Below are 16,541 nucleotides of genomic sequence, written 5' to 3' on the forward strand. Positions count from 1 at the left end.
TTACTGCGGAGCTGGTATAATTGCTGAGTGTGCAGTGTGGTGAGAGTGAAGGTGAAGATTAAAAAGCCATACAAAAATCCCAGCACCTGAGGGTAAAAATATTTTAATAAACTGGGTCTCTGTTGGCAAATTAAAAGGCAGACGGACACAGTGGAGTATGGATTATGACCTCCAGTGTCCAGTGGTCTACATGTTTCAGCCTGGCCTTTCTTAATTTAAAACAGGCTTTCCTCAGGACCTCAGCCTGTTTTAAATCCCAGCACCCTCGGGTGCTGGGATTTTTGTATGGCTTTTTAATCTTCACCTTCACTCTCACCACACTGCACACTCAGCAATTATACCAGCTCCGCAGTAATCTGGCGTCGAAGCACACCCGGGGCACGTTAGGTGCCACTGTGGTGGGCCCGATGATGAAGCATGCCACCAACTAGGTTGGTGGGTGAGGGCTTTCAAAAAAACCCACCGGTTTTTTCCTGACATACGTACTCCATTGAGTCTTCCTTATATAAAAAGCTAGTCCTTCTTGATTTTGACATAGCTTCTAAAGTAGCCAATTTCTGGTGCGCCTCCAACACTCAGGCACTGTTAGCGCGATACGACCGTGCGCACTGGGATGAAATGGAACAACTGATCCAATATGCACCCTTATCAGAAACCACCTCCACCTATAAGGGCAATACCAACGCTCTTCATGTTGTTTTACTGACATCGGACGCGTCCCCCCACTGGCTGGGGAGCTCATCTACAACAGCACACAGTGCAAGGCTTGTGGAGCCAACAGAAGTTGCTCAACATCAATCACCTAGAGCTGCTTGCAATATTCCTAGCACTCAAGGCATTTCAAACTCACATAGAGTGCAAAGCTGTCGTAATTCGTACAGACAACATGACAGCCATGTATTACATACAAAAACTGGGGGACACACACTGTCTCCAACTGTCCCACATAGCCCAAGACATCTGGAGGTGGGCCATTCACCACAAACTTTTATCGCCTAGCGGAACACCTTCCAGGAGTCAACAACCAGGTTGCAGATCTCCTCAGCAGGCAGAGACAGCAAATACACGAATGGGAACTCCACCCTCAGGTCCTTCTTTCATACTTTCAATGTTGGGGAGTTCCTCACATAGACCTGTTTGCCACATACCAAAACGCAAAATACCCAAACTTTGTGTCCAGGTATCCACACCCATTTTACAAAGGCAATGCTCTATGGATGAATTGGTCAGGGATATTTGCTTACTTTTTTCCACCTTTCCCACTCATTACAGAAGTGGTTCGGAAACTCAACCAAACATCCCTGACACAAATCCTAGTTGCTCCCACATTGGCACATCAACCTTGGTTCACAACCTATCAGAACTCTCAGTAGTTCCTCACAAGCAGAAACTACGTCTCACACCCAGTCTTCTCACACAGAGCCACATAGACCTAAGACATCCAGACCCCAGTCAACTCAATATGGCGATCTGGCTTCTGAAGTCTTAGAGTTCATCTACCGTCAGACTGCATGAATATTATCAAAGAGACTAGACGTCCTACCACAAGAGCCTGCTATGCAGCAAAGTGTAAAACGGTTTGTGATATACTGTAATAACCACATCAACCCGCTTGATGCTTCTGTACAAAACATTGTTATTTGTTGCATCTAAAATGTTCCAATTTAGCTTACATTTCCATACGCTTACATCTGGCGGCAATAGCTGCATACCTCCAGAACAGACATCTACTATCTCTTTTTAGATTGCCTTTATCAAAGCCTTTACGGAGGGACTCAGTCATTCCCCGAGACGTCCACCTACTCCAGTACGGAATCTCAATATTCTCACCAGACTAATGGGTCCACCCTTTGAGCCTTTGCACAAATGTGAACTGCAATTTCTCACATGGAAAGCTGCTTTCTTCGTTGCTATCACATCACTCAGAAGAGTGGATGAGCTTCAGGCATTAACTATAGAAGAACCCTTTTTATAAATGCCCCAAAATAAAGTGGTTCTTTGGACTAATCCTAAATTTCTTCCTAAAGTCATTTCTGCTTTTCTGCATCAATCAATCTGTGGAGTTACCCGTGTTCTTCCCTGCACACATTAGAAATGAAGAGAGCGTTGCTTTATTACATAGAAAGAACAAAACCTTTCTGTAACCCTAATCAACTTTTTGTTGCTTTTTCTCAACCACACAAAGGCAATCCCATATCAAAATCAGGTATTGCAAGGTGGATAGTCAAGTGCATTCAAATGTGCTATGCAAAAGCAAAACGAACGTTAACAGTTCTCCCTAGAGCACACTCTACACTTAAACTGGGGGCTTCTTTGGCATTCTTAGGAAATATATTCATAGATGACATATGTAAAGCTGCAACATGGTGTACACCTCACACATTCACAAAACACTATTGTGTAGATGTGTTAGGAAGACAACAAGCTAGAGTGGGCCAGACAGTTTTACGTACACTCTTTCAGACAACAGATACAGGTTAGCCACCCCTTTGAGAGATAACTGCTATATAGTCTATGCACAGCATATGATCTACAGCTCATATGCCTCAAACAGAAAATGCTACTTACCCAGTATGCATCTGTTCTTGGCTTATAGAGTCATATGTGCCCACCTGCCTCCCTGAGTACCTATACCTGTTGCGGTAACATCTTACTTAGATACATGCATTCATGGACACCTCCTTTTGCTACTCTATCTTCAGTATCACCCTCTGTGGGAATACAATCTAACAATGGATTTGATGCCCATGTGCACTATCACCGAAAGGAAGAGTCACCTACTTTGTGACTGGAAAGGCTTCTTCGAAGCAAAACAAAGTGCAAACATCTGGACCCAACACTAGATGGCGATCTATGCATAGCATATGACTCTACAGTGCTATTTGCCAAGAACAGATGAATACTGGGTAAGTAGTATTTTCCTTAACATCTGTCCCAAGGGCTCCCTCAGGCTGGGGAGGCGAGGTGAAGCACAACTATCAGTCCCCGCCATCTTGAAGATGGGGGACCCAGTCAACCAGAGTGAGGCTTATGCCCCCCTCCCACTGGAGGGTGGCATAATAGGGGGTGTACCCACCCCAAGGAAGGAACCCAATGGTCTCAACCTGCACCTACCTGTAACGCCCATAAATGTAGTATTTAGGGGCAACCCTGAACTTTGCCTCCTAAGACAAGAAGAAACAAGAAGAAGGATGAAAAGCTGTGCTGAAGAAGAGGAGGACACCAACTGACTTGGCCCCAGCCCTTCCAGCCTGTCCCAACTTTGGTCGGCTGCAGCGAAATCCCGGTGTGTCCTGCAGCCAGCAGCCCCCAAGAACCTGGAAGACCTGCCCTGCCTTCCGGAACCAAACTGACTCCCGTGAGCACCGGATTTGCTCACCCACAGACTGACTCCATGAGGAGGTCTCCCTGGCGATCCTGACCTGGGATCTTGTGATCCCTGACCTACCTCAAGTCTCCAACCGACGCCTGAAGCCCTTTTCTGGACTATACCCCTGATGGTGACCGGAGCTGGTTAGAAGAATTCAGCGCCAAAAGACACCCCTGCACCCGACACACCTCAGCCTGGGGTGGACCAACCGAGAGTGTCCGACCATTCCAAGACATCCCAACTTACCTGCAGTGTTTGTTGCAACCGGAGAATCCCCATTCAAAACAGTGCACCAGACACCAAACCAGCACCAGGTTGCCCCTGGACTGCTGTGGTTGCACCTTGTGTGCTAAATCGTATCCCTTTTGCCCTGGGCCTAAGTCGAGGAGCTTTGATCCCATAACCTTGAGGCCTGCTCGTGAACAGCCCCCAACCAGGTGCCCCTATCCCCATTGGATAACATTGGGTCTCAGCGCTCTGCACCCGGCCGCCCTAGTGCAGCTGAGGTTGCTTTGAGAGTGCACCCTCGACCCTGGGGGAACCCTAGTTCTAATCCCAGAAAGCCAGCTCTCAAACCTAAGGACTTATAGTTAAGTCAATAACATTGTTTTCTCTCATAGGACTACATTAAACTGTTTTCTTGTGAAAAGTGTGGAGTTGTTTTGTATGAATCTCTAACTGCAAATATACAAAAACTGATGTACTTACCTTTTCTCTAGGAATTGTTCCAGTGTGATATCTAGGCATATCACACTGGGTAGACAATAACTCAAAAAGTAATCTGTCAAGTAACTTGAAGAGTAACTTGAACTGCTTTACAAACAAATGACTTAGCTTTAACCAATCGAAATTGCTTCAGCTGCATTCAGACTGTATTTAACTTCATTATTCTTGCAAAGGTACTTACCTGTACCGGGACTGTTACTCTTTTATCTTTCTGCAGGTCTTTCTTTCTGGACATGCTGTCCTTAGTTACCAAATTTCTTTGGGCAGGCAAGCTCCCTAGGGTAGCCCAAAAATGTACCCTATCAGTGTATGACGGTGCACTGAAGCAACCAACCTCAGGGTATGTTACCGGTTGGCCCAAATGGTCCAGATAGGAGACAGATTATTTGGGGACAGATACAACTCTGCATTTGATACATATCTAGCTGCAGATTCTTTACTTTAGAATTCTCTACAGGCACCAGACTGAATCTGGAATTTCTTTTCAGCAGTACCCTTGCACGTCGGTAGAGGGCTTTGCGTGACTCCATACCGACTTCATCCACGTACGCGACGTCACCAGAGTCAATATAAGACCCTCTGCTTTGTGCTGACGTCCGTTTGTTCTGTGACTATTTACCGCACCAAAAACGCGCACCCATCTTAGATGCTGGTTGTAGAAATAGTGTGCCATAAAAGATAAATATCTATTTTAACAATTATGAATTATGGCGCATGGGGAGAATTCTACGGTAGGGAATCTGCGGCTAGACTATTTCTCTAGCAGATGAGGCGTTAGTTTGTTACTTGTTCTTTAAGATCGGAAAGAGACTATTAGTTATAGATTCCTTACCTTAGATGACTTATCTTAAGTATTACCCCCAGGCGGCCGACTGGATACAGAGAATTTTTTCCTCCGCAGTACCCCTGCTTTTCAGTAGGTGGCGTTGGTCGTCTGCGTCGTTGTCGAGGGGATGACGTTGCGGTGTCTACTTAGACGTTGCCCCTGTGCACTGAGGTCAGTTCTTTTTCTGCGCCAGCCTAGCGCAGATCCGGAGAGAGCTTGCGCCTTAGTCACTTTTTGACTAGAATTTATTTTACTTTTGTGACTTTTTTCGAGTCTTTGACTCCTGGTGCACGAGGGATGACCCATCGTGCTGGCTTCAAGCCCTGTGAGGTCTGTCACAAACTGATATCTATGACGGACCTGCACCACGTGTGCCTCTGGTGCCTGGAACTCGACCAAGACCCAAAGTCGTGCTCCCACTGTCACGCCTTGAATCCGAAGGCTTTGCGGGAGCTGTCCCGAAAGCTTCTGGAGGCTGGGTAGTCTGCTCTTCATCGTTCCCAGTCTCGCTCGAGGGGAAGGTCTCGAGACCGGTTATGGAGCCACCACAACTTGCCCAAGTCTTTTTACTCCTCGGGTAAGTTGAAGCACAAGAAGGAGGCGAAGAAGCACTGTCGCTCTTCACCTTCTCCCCGTCAGTCGGCTGACGCAACGCGGGATCCGGGACATCGTTGCTCTAAGTCTCAGTCTCTGGTACCTGACTCAGGGACTACTCAGCACCTCCCCCCTGTTTTCGGGAGCCGGAGCGTCCCCAGCCCAGCTTTGTATGTTCTACGAAACTTTGGGCAGCCTGACTCTGCTGGCGCGCCCTCAGACCCTGCAGAGTCAGTCAGGGCCCTAGGCCTTCGATGCCGGTGGCTCCGGCACCGAAGGGCATCCGTGGAACCAGGCCTGGATCCGGATCGGCACCAGATGACCTTACTACACCGCCCCCTGCCGACGCCGTCCCCATCCTCATCCCCAAGATGGACCCGGAGCCAGACCGACGTCTAATCCGATGCCGGAGGGTACTTTTGTTTTCCCTTGTTAATACCTTGCTATCACCCTGAAGGTGCTGATAAGGATTGGGAGGGTTCGCTGGACCCTTTGGCAGACCAGCTGGAAGAAACTGACTAGAGAGAGGAATTCGGTGATGCCAGTGGTCTGGATACTTCACCAGACCTTGGCATGCTTTCTTCCCCTACCATGGCTACGGAGGAGAGAGCGTCCTATGCTGGGTGGTGCTTTGGGCTGCTGAGGCCTTGGGCCTGGAGCTCCCTACAGTGGCAGGCAGGACTAATCTCCTGACGGATGTGCTTCAACCTGCTGCAACTTCCTCTGAACCCCTCTTGCCCTTCATTGAAACCCTCACCAACGTCCTTCTGTGCACTTGGTCCAAGTCCTGCACTGGGGTTCCTGTGGAACGGACGATTGCCCGCCTCCACCGCCCGGCAATCCCATTTTCATCACCCAACACCCTCACCCCGAGAGCTTGGTGGTCCAAGCTTCTTCACTATCTTGAGACATGGCATATTCTCGACAGCACCCAGCATGGCTTCCGTGCAAATTATTCCACGGAAACTGCTCTACTGATGGCAGCTGAGGAAATTCGGAAGGGGATGGATGAGGGAGGCAGGGTCACATTGGTCCTGCTGGATCTTACGGCGGCCTTTGACACCGTAAATCACGAGGTACTCATCCAACGGCTGCAGGATATCGGTGTCAAAGGCCTAGCGTTAGATCTCCTCTCCTCCTTCTTGTCTGACAGGGAACAAGTCATCTTCTGGAACGGACTTCAGTCGGACAAATTTTCCCTTCCAGGAGGAGTCCCCCAGGGTTCGGCGTTATCACCCACCCTGTTTAACATCTATGTCTCCCCCCTGGCCAAGCTAATAAAGAATCTGGGTTTCAAGCTGGTGTCATACGCTGATGACACTCAGCTGATCGTTTCCGTGTCCTATCCCGTGGATTCCATGGCTGCTGACTTCGCTGGCTGTATGTCCGAAGTCATGCAATGGATGAACTCAAACTTCTTAAAATTAAAGACTGAAAAGACGGAAGTCTTAGAGTTCGGACAGAAAGAGTCTATCTGGAATCAAAATTGGTGGCCCACATCCGCAGGAGTCTGTCCGGTCCCAGTGGCTAAAGCAAGGAACATGGGTTTTTTTTTTTATAAAGATCTGTCATGGAAGCCCCAGGTGAATCAGGTGGTTTATGCCTGTTTTTTCATGCTTAAGGGGCTGAGAAAGATCCTGCCGTTTATTCCCTACCATCTCAGGAAAACGGTTATCATTGCCACTATTTTCTCCAGACTAGACTATGGAAATGCCCTTTATTTAGGAGCAGGGTGTGCTCAACTGGCTAAGATGCAATCAATCCAGAATGCAGCAGCCAGGATGCTCCTTCACCTGCCTAAATACCATTCCACCTCACAGGCATTGGCTCCCTGTTCAGAGGCGGATAGACTTTAAAGCGCTCTGTTTGGGGCCGGTGTAGAGGCCTCAGACCTTTAACATCTAGTCACGAGGTACCTGCCAACCCGACCCCTGAGGTCTGCCTCGCAAGGGCTGGCCATGGTCTCTAAGATCAAAAAACAAAGATGATGCGGGAAGGGCTTCTCCCATCTAGCCTCGAGGCTCTAGAATTCATTACCTCAGCAGCTAAGACAAATTGTCGAACACAGGAGGTTCAGGAAGGAGGTTAAGACTTGGCTTTTTGCATGATAGGACAGTGGCCAGCGCAATCTCAGTTACCCTGCACAGCGCCAAGACGCCTCAGCATAAGTGCGCTTTAGAAATACCATCACTCACTCACTCACTCTTCTTCCAAGGACACATTCCCTTCTGCTCTTCCAGATAGGGAATCCAAGAAGTTGGGACTTCTTGGGAAGCAAGTGTTCCAAGGTGGCAATAGCTTGTGACGCTTTTAGTCGTGAGTGGAATTGTGGCCTCCTGTACGCCTTTCCGCCTGTACCACTTCTGCCCAGAGTGCTGAAGAAGATGAAGCGCGACCGGGCCCAAGTCATTCTTGTGGCACCGGACTTGGCACAAAGAGTCTGGTACCCCGAGCTCCTGAGCATGGCGATCGATCTGCCGATCAGACTGCCCATTCGGGAGGATCTTCTGTCGCAGCAGCAGGGGACGGTTCTCCACCCGAACCTGTCTAGCCTCCACCTCCTTGCGTGGAGATTGAGCGGTGACGGTTGTCTGCTTTTGACCTTCCACCCGAAGTCTGTAATGCCATCTTGGCAGCCAGGCATCCCTCCACTAAGACGATATACGCCTGTCGATGGAACAAGTGTGTGGCTTGGTGCACAGCAAAGGCTGTGGATCCCCTTCTTGCCCCTCTTTCCGAGATTGTTTTGTTCCTTCTCTCTTTGGCCAAGCAGGGCTCGGCTCTGGGCACTCTTAAAGGCTATCTGGCAGCCATTTGTGCCTTTCCTCGGCTACCACATCAGCCCTCTACGTTTAAGTCCCCTATTGTAAGTAGGTTCTTTAAAGGCATTATTCATCTCTTTCCTCCATCTCCTTTCATAATGCCTCAGTGGGACTTGACCCTTTTTTTTTTAACTTCGCTTATGTGTGCTCCCTTCGAGCCTCTTCACAACTGTCCTCTTAGGATTCTCACGCTGAAGACTGCTTTTCTTGTTGCCATCACCTCTGCTTGCAGAGTTAGTGAGCTTCAAGCTCTTTCTTCGAAGCCCCCCTTTCATCTCCGTGCATCCGGACAAAGTGGTGCTTCAAACGAGAACCTCGTTCGTACCTGAAGTTGTCACTCCCTTTCACATCGGACAGACTATCACTCAGCCCACCTTTTTCCTGCCTCTGCACCCTTCCAAGGAGGAGAAGAGACTCCACCGTCTGGACCCGAAACGTGCGCTATCTTTCTACATTGACCGCACAAAGGATTTCCGGGTGGACGATCAACTTTGTGTTTGTTATGTGGGTGCCAAGAAAGGTCGGCTGTGCAAAAGCATACCATCTCTAGATGGGTCGTCCTTTGTACAAAGATTTGTTACGATTTAGCTAAAAAGGCACCTCCAGTGGGGCTGCGAGCTCATTCCACCAGAGCTACGGCAGCTACTGCTGCTTTGGCACGTGGAGTCCCACTCATTGACATGTGCCAGGCAGCCACGTGGGCTTTTATGCACACGTTCACTAGACATTACTGCCTGGATAGTCTAGTCCGGAGGGATGGCTACTTTCCCGTTCTGTCTTCAAGAACTTTCTGGTGTTAACTTGGTTTACAGTCCCTCCTGTAGGTTTTGGTATTGCTGGGGTATCTATTCTAAGGTAAAGAATCTATGACTAATAGTCTTTCAGATGAATAAGTTACTCACCTTTGATAACGATGTATCTGTAAGAGACATATATTAGTTATAGATTCCTTACCGCCCCAACTGTCCTTTCTGCTCTGCAAACTAATTTCTAGGGACTCTCTTGGAATGCCCTAGTGTGGCACACCAGTGGTCAGTGTCTTTCATGGCTGTACTCTGCTAGCGTGGATAGTCGTGTCAGACTGACGTCAGCACGCAGTAGCGGCGTCTAAGTAGACACTGCAACCTCATCACAGTGACCACGACAACTGACGCGGAGTCGCCCGACTCCACCTACTGATGCGCAGGGGTACTGCTGAGAAAACACTTCTCCGGGTCCAGTCTGGCGTTTGGGGGTAATTCTAAGGCAAGGATTCTATAACTAATATATGTCTCTAACAGATGCATCTTTACCAAAGGTAAGAAACGTATTCGTTAGAGCTGGACACCCTTGAAATATGAGGGACTCTAACCTGCTCTACAGTGGCACTCCCTCACTGTCACTTAGCACAAGTGTTCTGATCCAGTGCTTGTTCGATCCTCTGAAGCACAGTAAATGGTTGAACAAACTTAACTTACTAGACCTCAACTAAATTTAACAAGACTTCAGATGATCCAGAACCAGGCTGCTTAGAGCAGTTGTTAAAATATCTCAATATACCTCTGGCAAACCTATCCTGTTGAAGCTCCATTGGCTTCCTATACAAAAGAGGGCCCGTTTCATGTTGCTGTCTGGTTGTCAAATGTCTATCATTCTGCACTAAATTGTCTCAAAAATAGATTTAATCTGTACAAAATACACACATTGCCTTAATTCCTCCCAATCATATCTTCTGTTATTCCCTCACTTTAGCTAAAGTTGCAAATACGTTTCTATTATAGCATCCAAATCATGACATGAGCTCTAGCCTGAGCTGTGATTGATACCTTCACACTTTTCTTTAGGGAAAAGACTTAAAACCTACCTATTATGATCCTCCAAAAATCTTTTTACATTAAAGGGCCTTTAGCACCGAGTGGCCTTTGGGTGTATACCATGTGCAGCAGCACTTTCTCTTCATCATCTCAGAAGTGATGCATAACAATATGTATAATGCATGCATGCAGGAGGTGGCCTCCTGGATGTCTAACAACTGCCTGAAGTTGAATGGCTCCAAGACTGAAGTGCTCGTGGTGGGGGGGTGGGGGGGGGGGGGCGTCTGTGTGGTCCTCAGCATGGTGGCCGTACTGTCTGGGCCCTACTCCTGCGCCATGTCAACAGGCCAAAAACCTTGGGGTACTATTTGACTCCGATCTGTCATTTGCTCCCCAGATTAATCGGGTAGTGGGAATGTGCTTCGGGATACTCAAGACCTTACGTAAGGTCCTTGACATGCTCCCTGTTGGAGACAGACAGACCCTTGTGCATGCCTTGGTCACATCGAGACTCGATTATGCCAATCTCCTTTACCTGGGCATTACGGCCAGCAGTCTCAACCGTCTCCAAGTATTGCAGAATGCGACAGCCCGGCTGGTGCTAAGGCTACCTAGGCGAACGTCCTCTAAAGCGGCTCTAAAGTCCCTTCACTGGCTGCTGATCCGTGAAAGGATTAAATTCAAAGCTCTTTGCATATGCCATCGCATCTTGGGAGGTAGAGTACCTGTCCCCCTAAACTGTCTCATCACCCCCTACAGATCAGAGCGGATGCTTAGATCCTCTGGCACTGGTCTAGCCGCTGCCCCCAAAATCTGTAGAGTTCGGATGGGGGGCAGATCGTTCAGACTCCTCGCAGCCAAGAATTGGAACCTGCTACCTACTGAACTACGCCTTGAACCCTCTGAGGCCAAATTCCGCAGAGCCCGCAAAACACACCTGTTTCACCTAGCACTGCCTTAAACTCTCCACCCTCCCACATGCTCACTCTCAGCGCAGGGACACGCCGGAGAGCGTAACTAAGCGCTTTATAAAATTCCAAAATAAATAAAAAAATTAAAAAAAAAATATGTGGAACACAGTTGTGCAAGGAAGATCACTGTAAATGGGAAACCAAGAAAAAGAACAACCCTTACGATTTTGTAATTTTTTTTCTCTATCCTCATTTAGGTTTGTATTCACTGTTGCTGGAGATATCATTAACCTGTTGTACAAAAGTTGTATTTCCCCCCCCCCCCCCCCCCCCCCAAAATGCAGCATTTTTGCATTGACACCCAAGTCATTTATTCTTGGATATTATAGTATTGTTCCTTTCACGTTGTTTTAATGAAAATATATCAATTGCTGTGCTTAAGTGTGGCATCATTGATAGCATAATAGTTGTTTGTATGAAAATAGCAGTAAAACTTGCTGATAGCCTACCGCCTTATGATCTTTAATCATACTTTGGACTTAATGCTTTCACATTTTCTTTGCAGGTTGGTGGGAGGTCTTCTTTCTCTTAGCCTAGATTACTGCTTTGTTCTTGAAGATGAGGATGGCATTTGTGGTTATGCAGTAGGAACGGTTGATGTTGCACCCTTCATAAAAAAATGTAAACATTCATGGATCCCTTTCATGCAAGAGAAATACTCCAAACCGAATAATGACAAAGCTCTCTCTGAAGCAGAGGTGAGTCTTTTAAAACTGGTGAAGCTAAAGCCAGATCTTTGCATAACTGTTTTGTTGGATAGTAGTTAACATTTTAATAGATAATTGGTAACCTATCTGGTTGCAAAATAGGAAAGGCAACCTGTGAAACAAACACGTTCTTTTGAGGTTTGTTTCAGGGCTCACCACAGATTGATCCAAGAATGCTGAATGCATTGTGTTAAAATCACTTCAACAAATATTCCTTTAGTGGGTTAAAACAGCAGTCCATTGTTGTTTTCCCTCTTGAATGTGTTGAAGGTGTTCGTTCATTGGAAATATATTTGTTTCATAAAGACATGCACTTAAGACCTCTAATGCGTAACCCTTGCAGGTGCTTCGGTAGATTATAGGAAAAACGCTAGTGTAATCTCAGATATGTATAGTTCGTGTTGGTGAAACCAAGATTCTCATGCAGATTAATTGGGTAACACTGCCATGTAAACCAGCATTTAAGGGTTTATTGATTTTATTATTTTTTCTTTTTACTGTGATTTGTTGGTTCATGGAACATGTTGTGTGCGTACATCTGTAAATCAGAATCCAACTTACCACATGCTGCCTCTTAAATTGATTATGGGAGCACTCAGTCTTGCTTGTAGATTGTGAAATCTGTTGTCCTACATTAAAGTTATAATTGATCCACATGATTGCATTATTACCTTCATGACAGGCTGTGAACTCCTGATAGAAATGTGGGAAACGCCCATAGTATGCAAACATTTCATGAAGCATTGTATACCAACCATCCACCTGATTGTTGGGCTTCTGGCACATAGCTAATCTGGCCAGATGACTTTGAACTCCACTCCTATGATGAACCATCCTAGTTCTGATTTTCTGTCACACAGAGTAAAAGGAAATTAATTCATTTGGAGCTCTGCTCTTTTACAGGTTCACAAGGTCTTTACTCTGTTAAATTCAGATAACAGTTCCCAACTCTCAGTTGTGGTGTTCAGAGGTTCTGATTCCTGAAACGTTTCTAACCCATATGGCTGACTCAAATATGAAAGACCAAACATAATTTTGAGTTTTAATCCCCCTCAGACTGGTGGGGATTAAACATGTATGTAGCATGTGCACATGCTCTTCATGCACCTAAAATTTAATGATGGGTTCAGACACTTGCAGCTTGTTTTTCTTCGAAGACGTTTTTTAAGTCACAAGACCTATTTTCACTCAATTAGTCCACAATGCACCAGGACAAAGACTTCACCTCAGATGTGTTTTTCTTCTGCCATTTGGTTCTGACAGAGTCCGGATTTAGCGCCCTAGTCCTGTCTCTGATCAGCACGATCAGCCATATTGTCCACTAAAGCATCCCAGACTAAGGTAGAGTACCTCTTCCGACGGCGTAGGGCATCAAGCCCAGGTTTTAGACTGAAAAAGCATTGACCTTCTAGCCTGGCTCTATTGTCAGACCTCACTCGAACCAGAGTGCCTACTTTGAGGCAGAGCAACCCTATACCTAAGGTTGCTGACCCACGCTACCTGTCGGGCCCCTAGGTCCAAGGAGTTGGAATAGCCAGCTTCGTTGTCAGCATGATGTCAAAAGGCCCATCTAAATCAGCCATGCAACTGGCAGTGAACGAAGATCCAACAGCCTTGGGGAATTGATCCAGTTATAGGTGCCAGTAAAAAATATTCACCCACCTCTCAATTTTGAAGAACTTCGCTAATCCTCCAGGTCTTAAGCCCACAAACATCTCCTTTGTATCCCCCGGAGACAGATTAGCCTATGAGGAGGAGCTGTAAGCATCAAATGCATCTCTTAGCGGAACATTTGCCAGGGACTGACAAATACTTTGACCTACAACAACAAATCTGAGAATGGAAACTGAACTTAAAAGTCTTTGAATGGCACAATGCCAGTGGGTAGTCCCTGCCTTCAACCTTTTTGCCTTTCTAGATGTTTACGTCAGCTCCGGTCCTGTATGTCCTAGACCACTGGATAGTGGACTTGGACATGCATAACAACTATTTCCATATTCCCGTACTGTAGGCCCACACGTGCTACCTGCAGTTCGCGGTGGGCCACGAGCATTTTCAGTTTGCAGTGCTCCCTTTTGTCCTCACCTGTGTCCCTCAGTTCACGAAGTGATGGCGGTGGTCACTTCACACTTTTGTAGGTCAAGGTTACAACTCTTCCCCCTACCTCAACAACTGGCTGCTGAAGGCGACCGCCTCAGGCAGTCAGCAACAACTTCCAGACTACGGCAATCATCCTTACATCGTTGGGTTTCACTAATAATGTGCCAAAGTCACACCTGACTCTTTCCCAGATGCTCGAGTTCATCAGAGCTATTTTAGATAGGGTGCAGTTTCGGCCATTCCCCAGAGTGGAGAGTCCAGGAAATTCAAGCTATAATTGCAATGTTTCAGCCTCAATTCTGAATCTCGGTGAGGGATGACTCTGAGGCTCCTGGGAGTTTTTGCATCTTGCAAGTCCTAGAAACCAGGTGGCCATGCAGGCTCTACATTGGGACCTCAAATCCCAGTAGGCACAGCAAAATTGGAATCTGTCAGGTTCTATCTGGATTTAGGAGACGACTGCAAAAGACATGCAGTGGTGGCGTCTGGACCAAGACGAGGTCAGTAGCAGACCCGTCTCCATAGCCCATCCAGAGCTGACCATCGTCACAGCTGCATCACTGCTGCGTTGCGCAGGCCACCTGGGAGAGGTTGAGATCTGAATTCTCTGGTCTCCGTTAGAGACTCAACTCACATCAATTTATTGGAGTTGTGGGCGATTCGCTTGCCATTGAAGGCCTTCCTGCCAACCATCAGAGGAAGGCTGATGTAAGTGCTCCCTCTTAACACCACAGCTATGTGGCACTGTAGCAAGCAGGGCAGGGTGGGGACTTGGGCCCTGTGTAGGAAGGCTCTGCCCCGCCTAAAGTGGCTAAACTGTCAAGGAACTGATCAGTTGATGAACCACCTGGTGGGATCTCTAAATGCCAGGCTAGATTAACTTCACTGCCGACGCTTAGTGGATCACAAATGACAGTTGCACATGAAGGTGGCATAGGGTGTCGTACGGCATTGGAGATAACCCTCGCTCAGTCTTTTTGTCACTGCTGAGCATGCACAATGTCACCACTTTTCGGCGTTGGAGCTTCCAAGGCAGCTCTCTCTCTGACACGCCTTCCATCTAGCGGGGTGCCCGCGACTGCCTCTCCTGTCAAGAGTTCTGAAGATCAGGAACGACTGTGCCAAAGGTCTCAAATTAAGCCAGGAGGGTGTGGTACACGTAACTCCTCGGCGTGGGCATTGGTCCTCTGATCAAGCTGCTGCTTCTCGCAGCAGCATGACCTGTGCAATGCCTGAAGATTAAGTGGCAACAGGTGACATCCTTCCACCTTCCTACTGAAGTTCTTAATATCATCTTGGAAGTGAGGTTCCCTTACACAAAACTGTGTACACTAGTTGTTGGGACCGATTCGTGGTTTGGTGTGATACCCAACAAATTGACCTATTGCAAGCAAAGTTGTCTGGAGATTAGTTGCTTTTTCTGTCCTGGCCCGACAAAGACTTGCTTTGGACACTGTTCAAGGCTACTTATAGTTACTTATGTCCTTTCTGCGGTTAGACCAGCCCTGTTTATTTAAATCACCTATTGTGAGGAGATTTTTGAAAGGTTTGCAAAATATATTTCCACCAAAATCATTTGCGATGCCTCAATGGCACTTGAACTTAGTTCTTACTTTGTTGATGTGCACCCCTTTTGAGACCAAGTACAGTTATCCATTGAAATGTTAAAGACTGGCTTTTTCAACGCCATAACATCGGCTAGAGCGAGCTGCAGGCTTTTTTTGTCTATCCAACCTATACAATATTCTTTCCGGATAAGTTGGTGTGGAAGACCTTCGCTTTTTACTGATAGTGGTCACTTCATTTCGTGTTGGGCAGGTGATCACCCTTTCGGCATTCTTTGCTCCACCCTATACCCTCTGAGGAAGAGAGACTCCATCGTTAAAACCCTAATAGGGCTCTAAGCTTTAATACTGATCACGCCTAAGAATATTGGATGGACGATTAGATGTTCGTTGGGTTTCTGGGACAACGAAAGGTCGGACAGTGCAAAAGCAGATCATCTCCAGATTGATTGTTCTCTGCATAAAGATATGCTATGCGCTGGCTAAGAAGTAGCCCCCGGAATGGTTACAGTTTCATTTTACTAGGGTAAAGCTGGTATAACAGCATCAGCATGCTAAGTGCCTGTCCTGGAGATTTGTCAAGCAGCTATGTTAGCGTCTGAACACGCATTCACAAAGCACTACTGTCCCAACAGTCTCGTCTGTCAAGAAGGGCATTTTGCCCACTCAGTCCTGCAGGACATTTTGATCTGAGCCAGTTCACAGACCCACTACCTTGCAAACTACTGCTGTTTGAAGTATCTATCAAAACAACACATTACTTACCTTCTGTAACTATGTGTTCGAGGCATGTGGGCTGCTGAATTCATATCTGTGCATGGATCGCCGCCTAGTGTTGGGTCCGGATGATTGCACATTGTTGTCCTGGATGAGTCTTCGAAGTATCACGAGATAGGTGGCTCCTCCCTTGGACTACAGTGCACATGGGCATCCTCTCCATCCTCAGATTGTTTTTCTCCGCCATTGGATTCGGATGTACTTCCTACTCTCCAAGTTCGGAATCAAGAAAAACTCTTAAAAAAGGCCAAAAAGGCCTTCGGATTCGTCGGTATTGTTCAGTGCTCGGT

The 16,541-nt window shown here is 47.1% G+C and overlaps 1 protein-coding gene across 1 annotated transcript in view; it reads left to right on the top strand.

The window, feature by feature from the left end:
• Window positions 1–16,541, top strand: part of OGA (O-GlcNAcase) — a 621,684-nt gene that overhangs the window by 521,548 nt on the left and 83,595 nt on the right. Inside the window, 1 exon segment of the mRNA XM_078643616.1 lies at window positions 11,608–11,800. Coding sequence (XP_078499742.1) covers window positions 11,608–11,800 — 193 coding nt within the window.

This window comes from Lissotriton helveticus, chromosome 5_1 (assembly GCF_964261635.1).
Source record: "Lissotriton helveticus chromosome 5_1, aLisHel1.1, whole genome shotgun sequence".
In the NCBI taxonomy this organism is placed as follows: domain Eukaryota; kingdom Metazoa; phylum Chordata; class Amphibia; order Caudata; family Salamandridae; genus Lissotriton; species Lissotriton helveticus.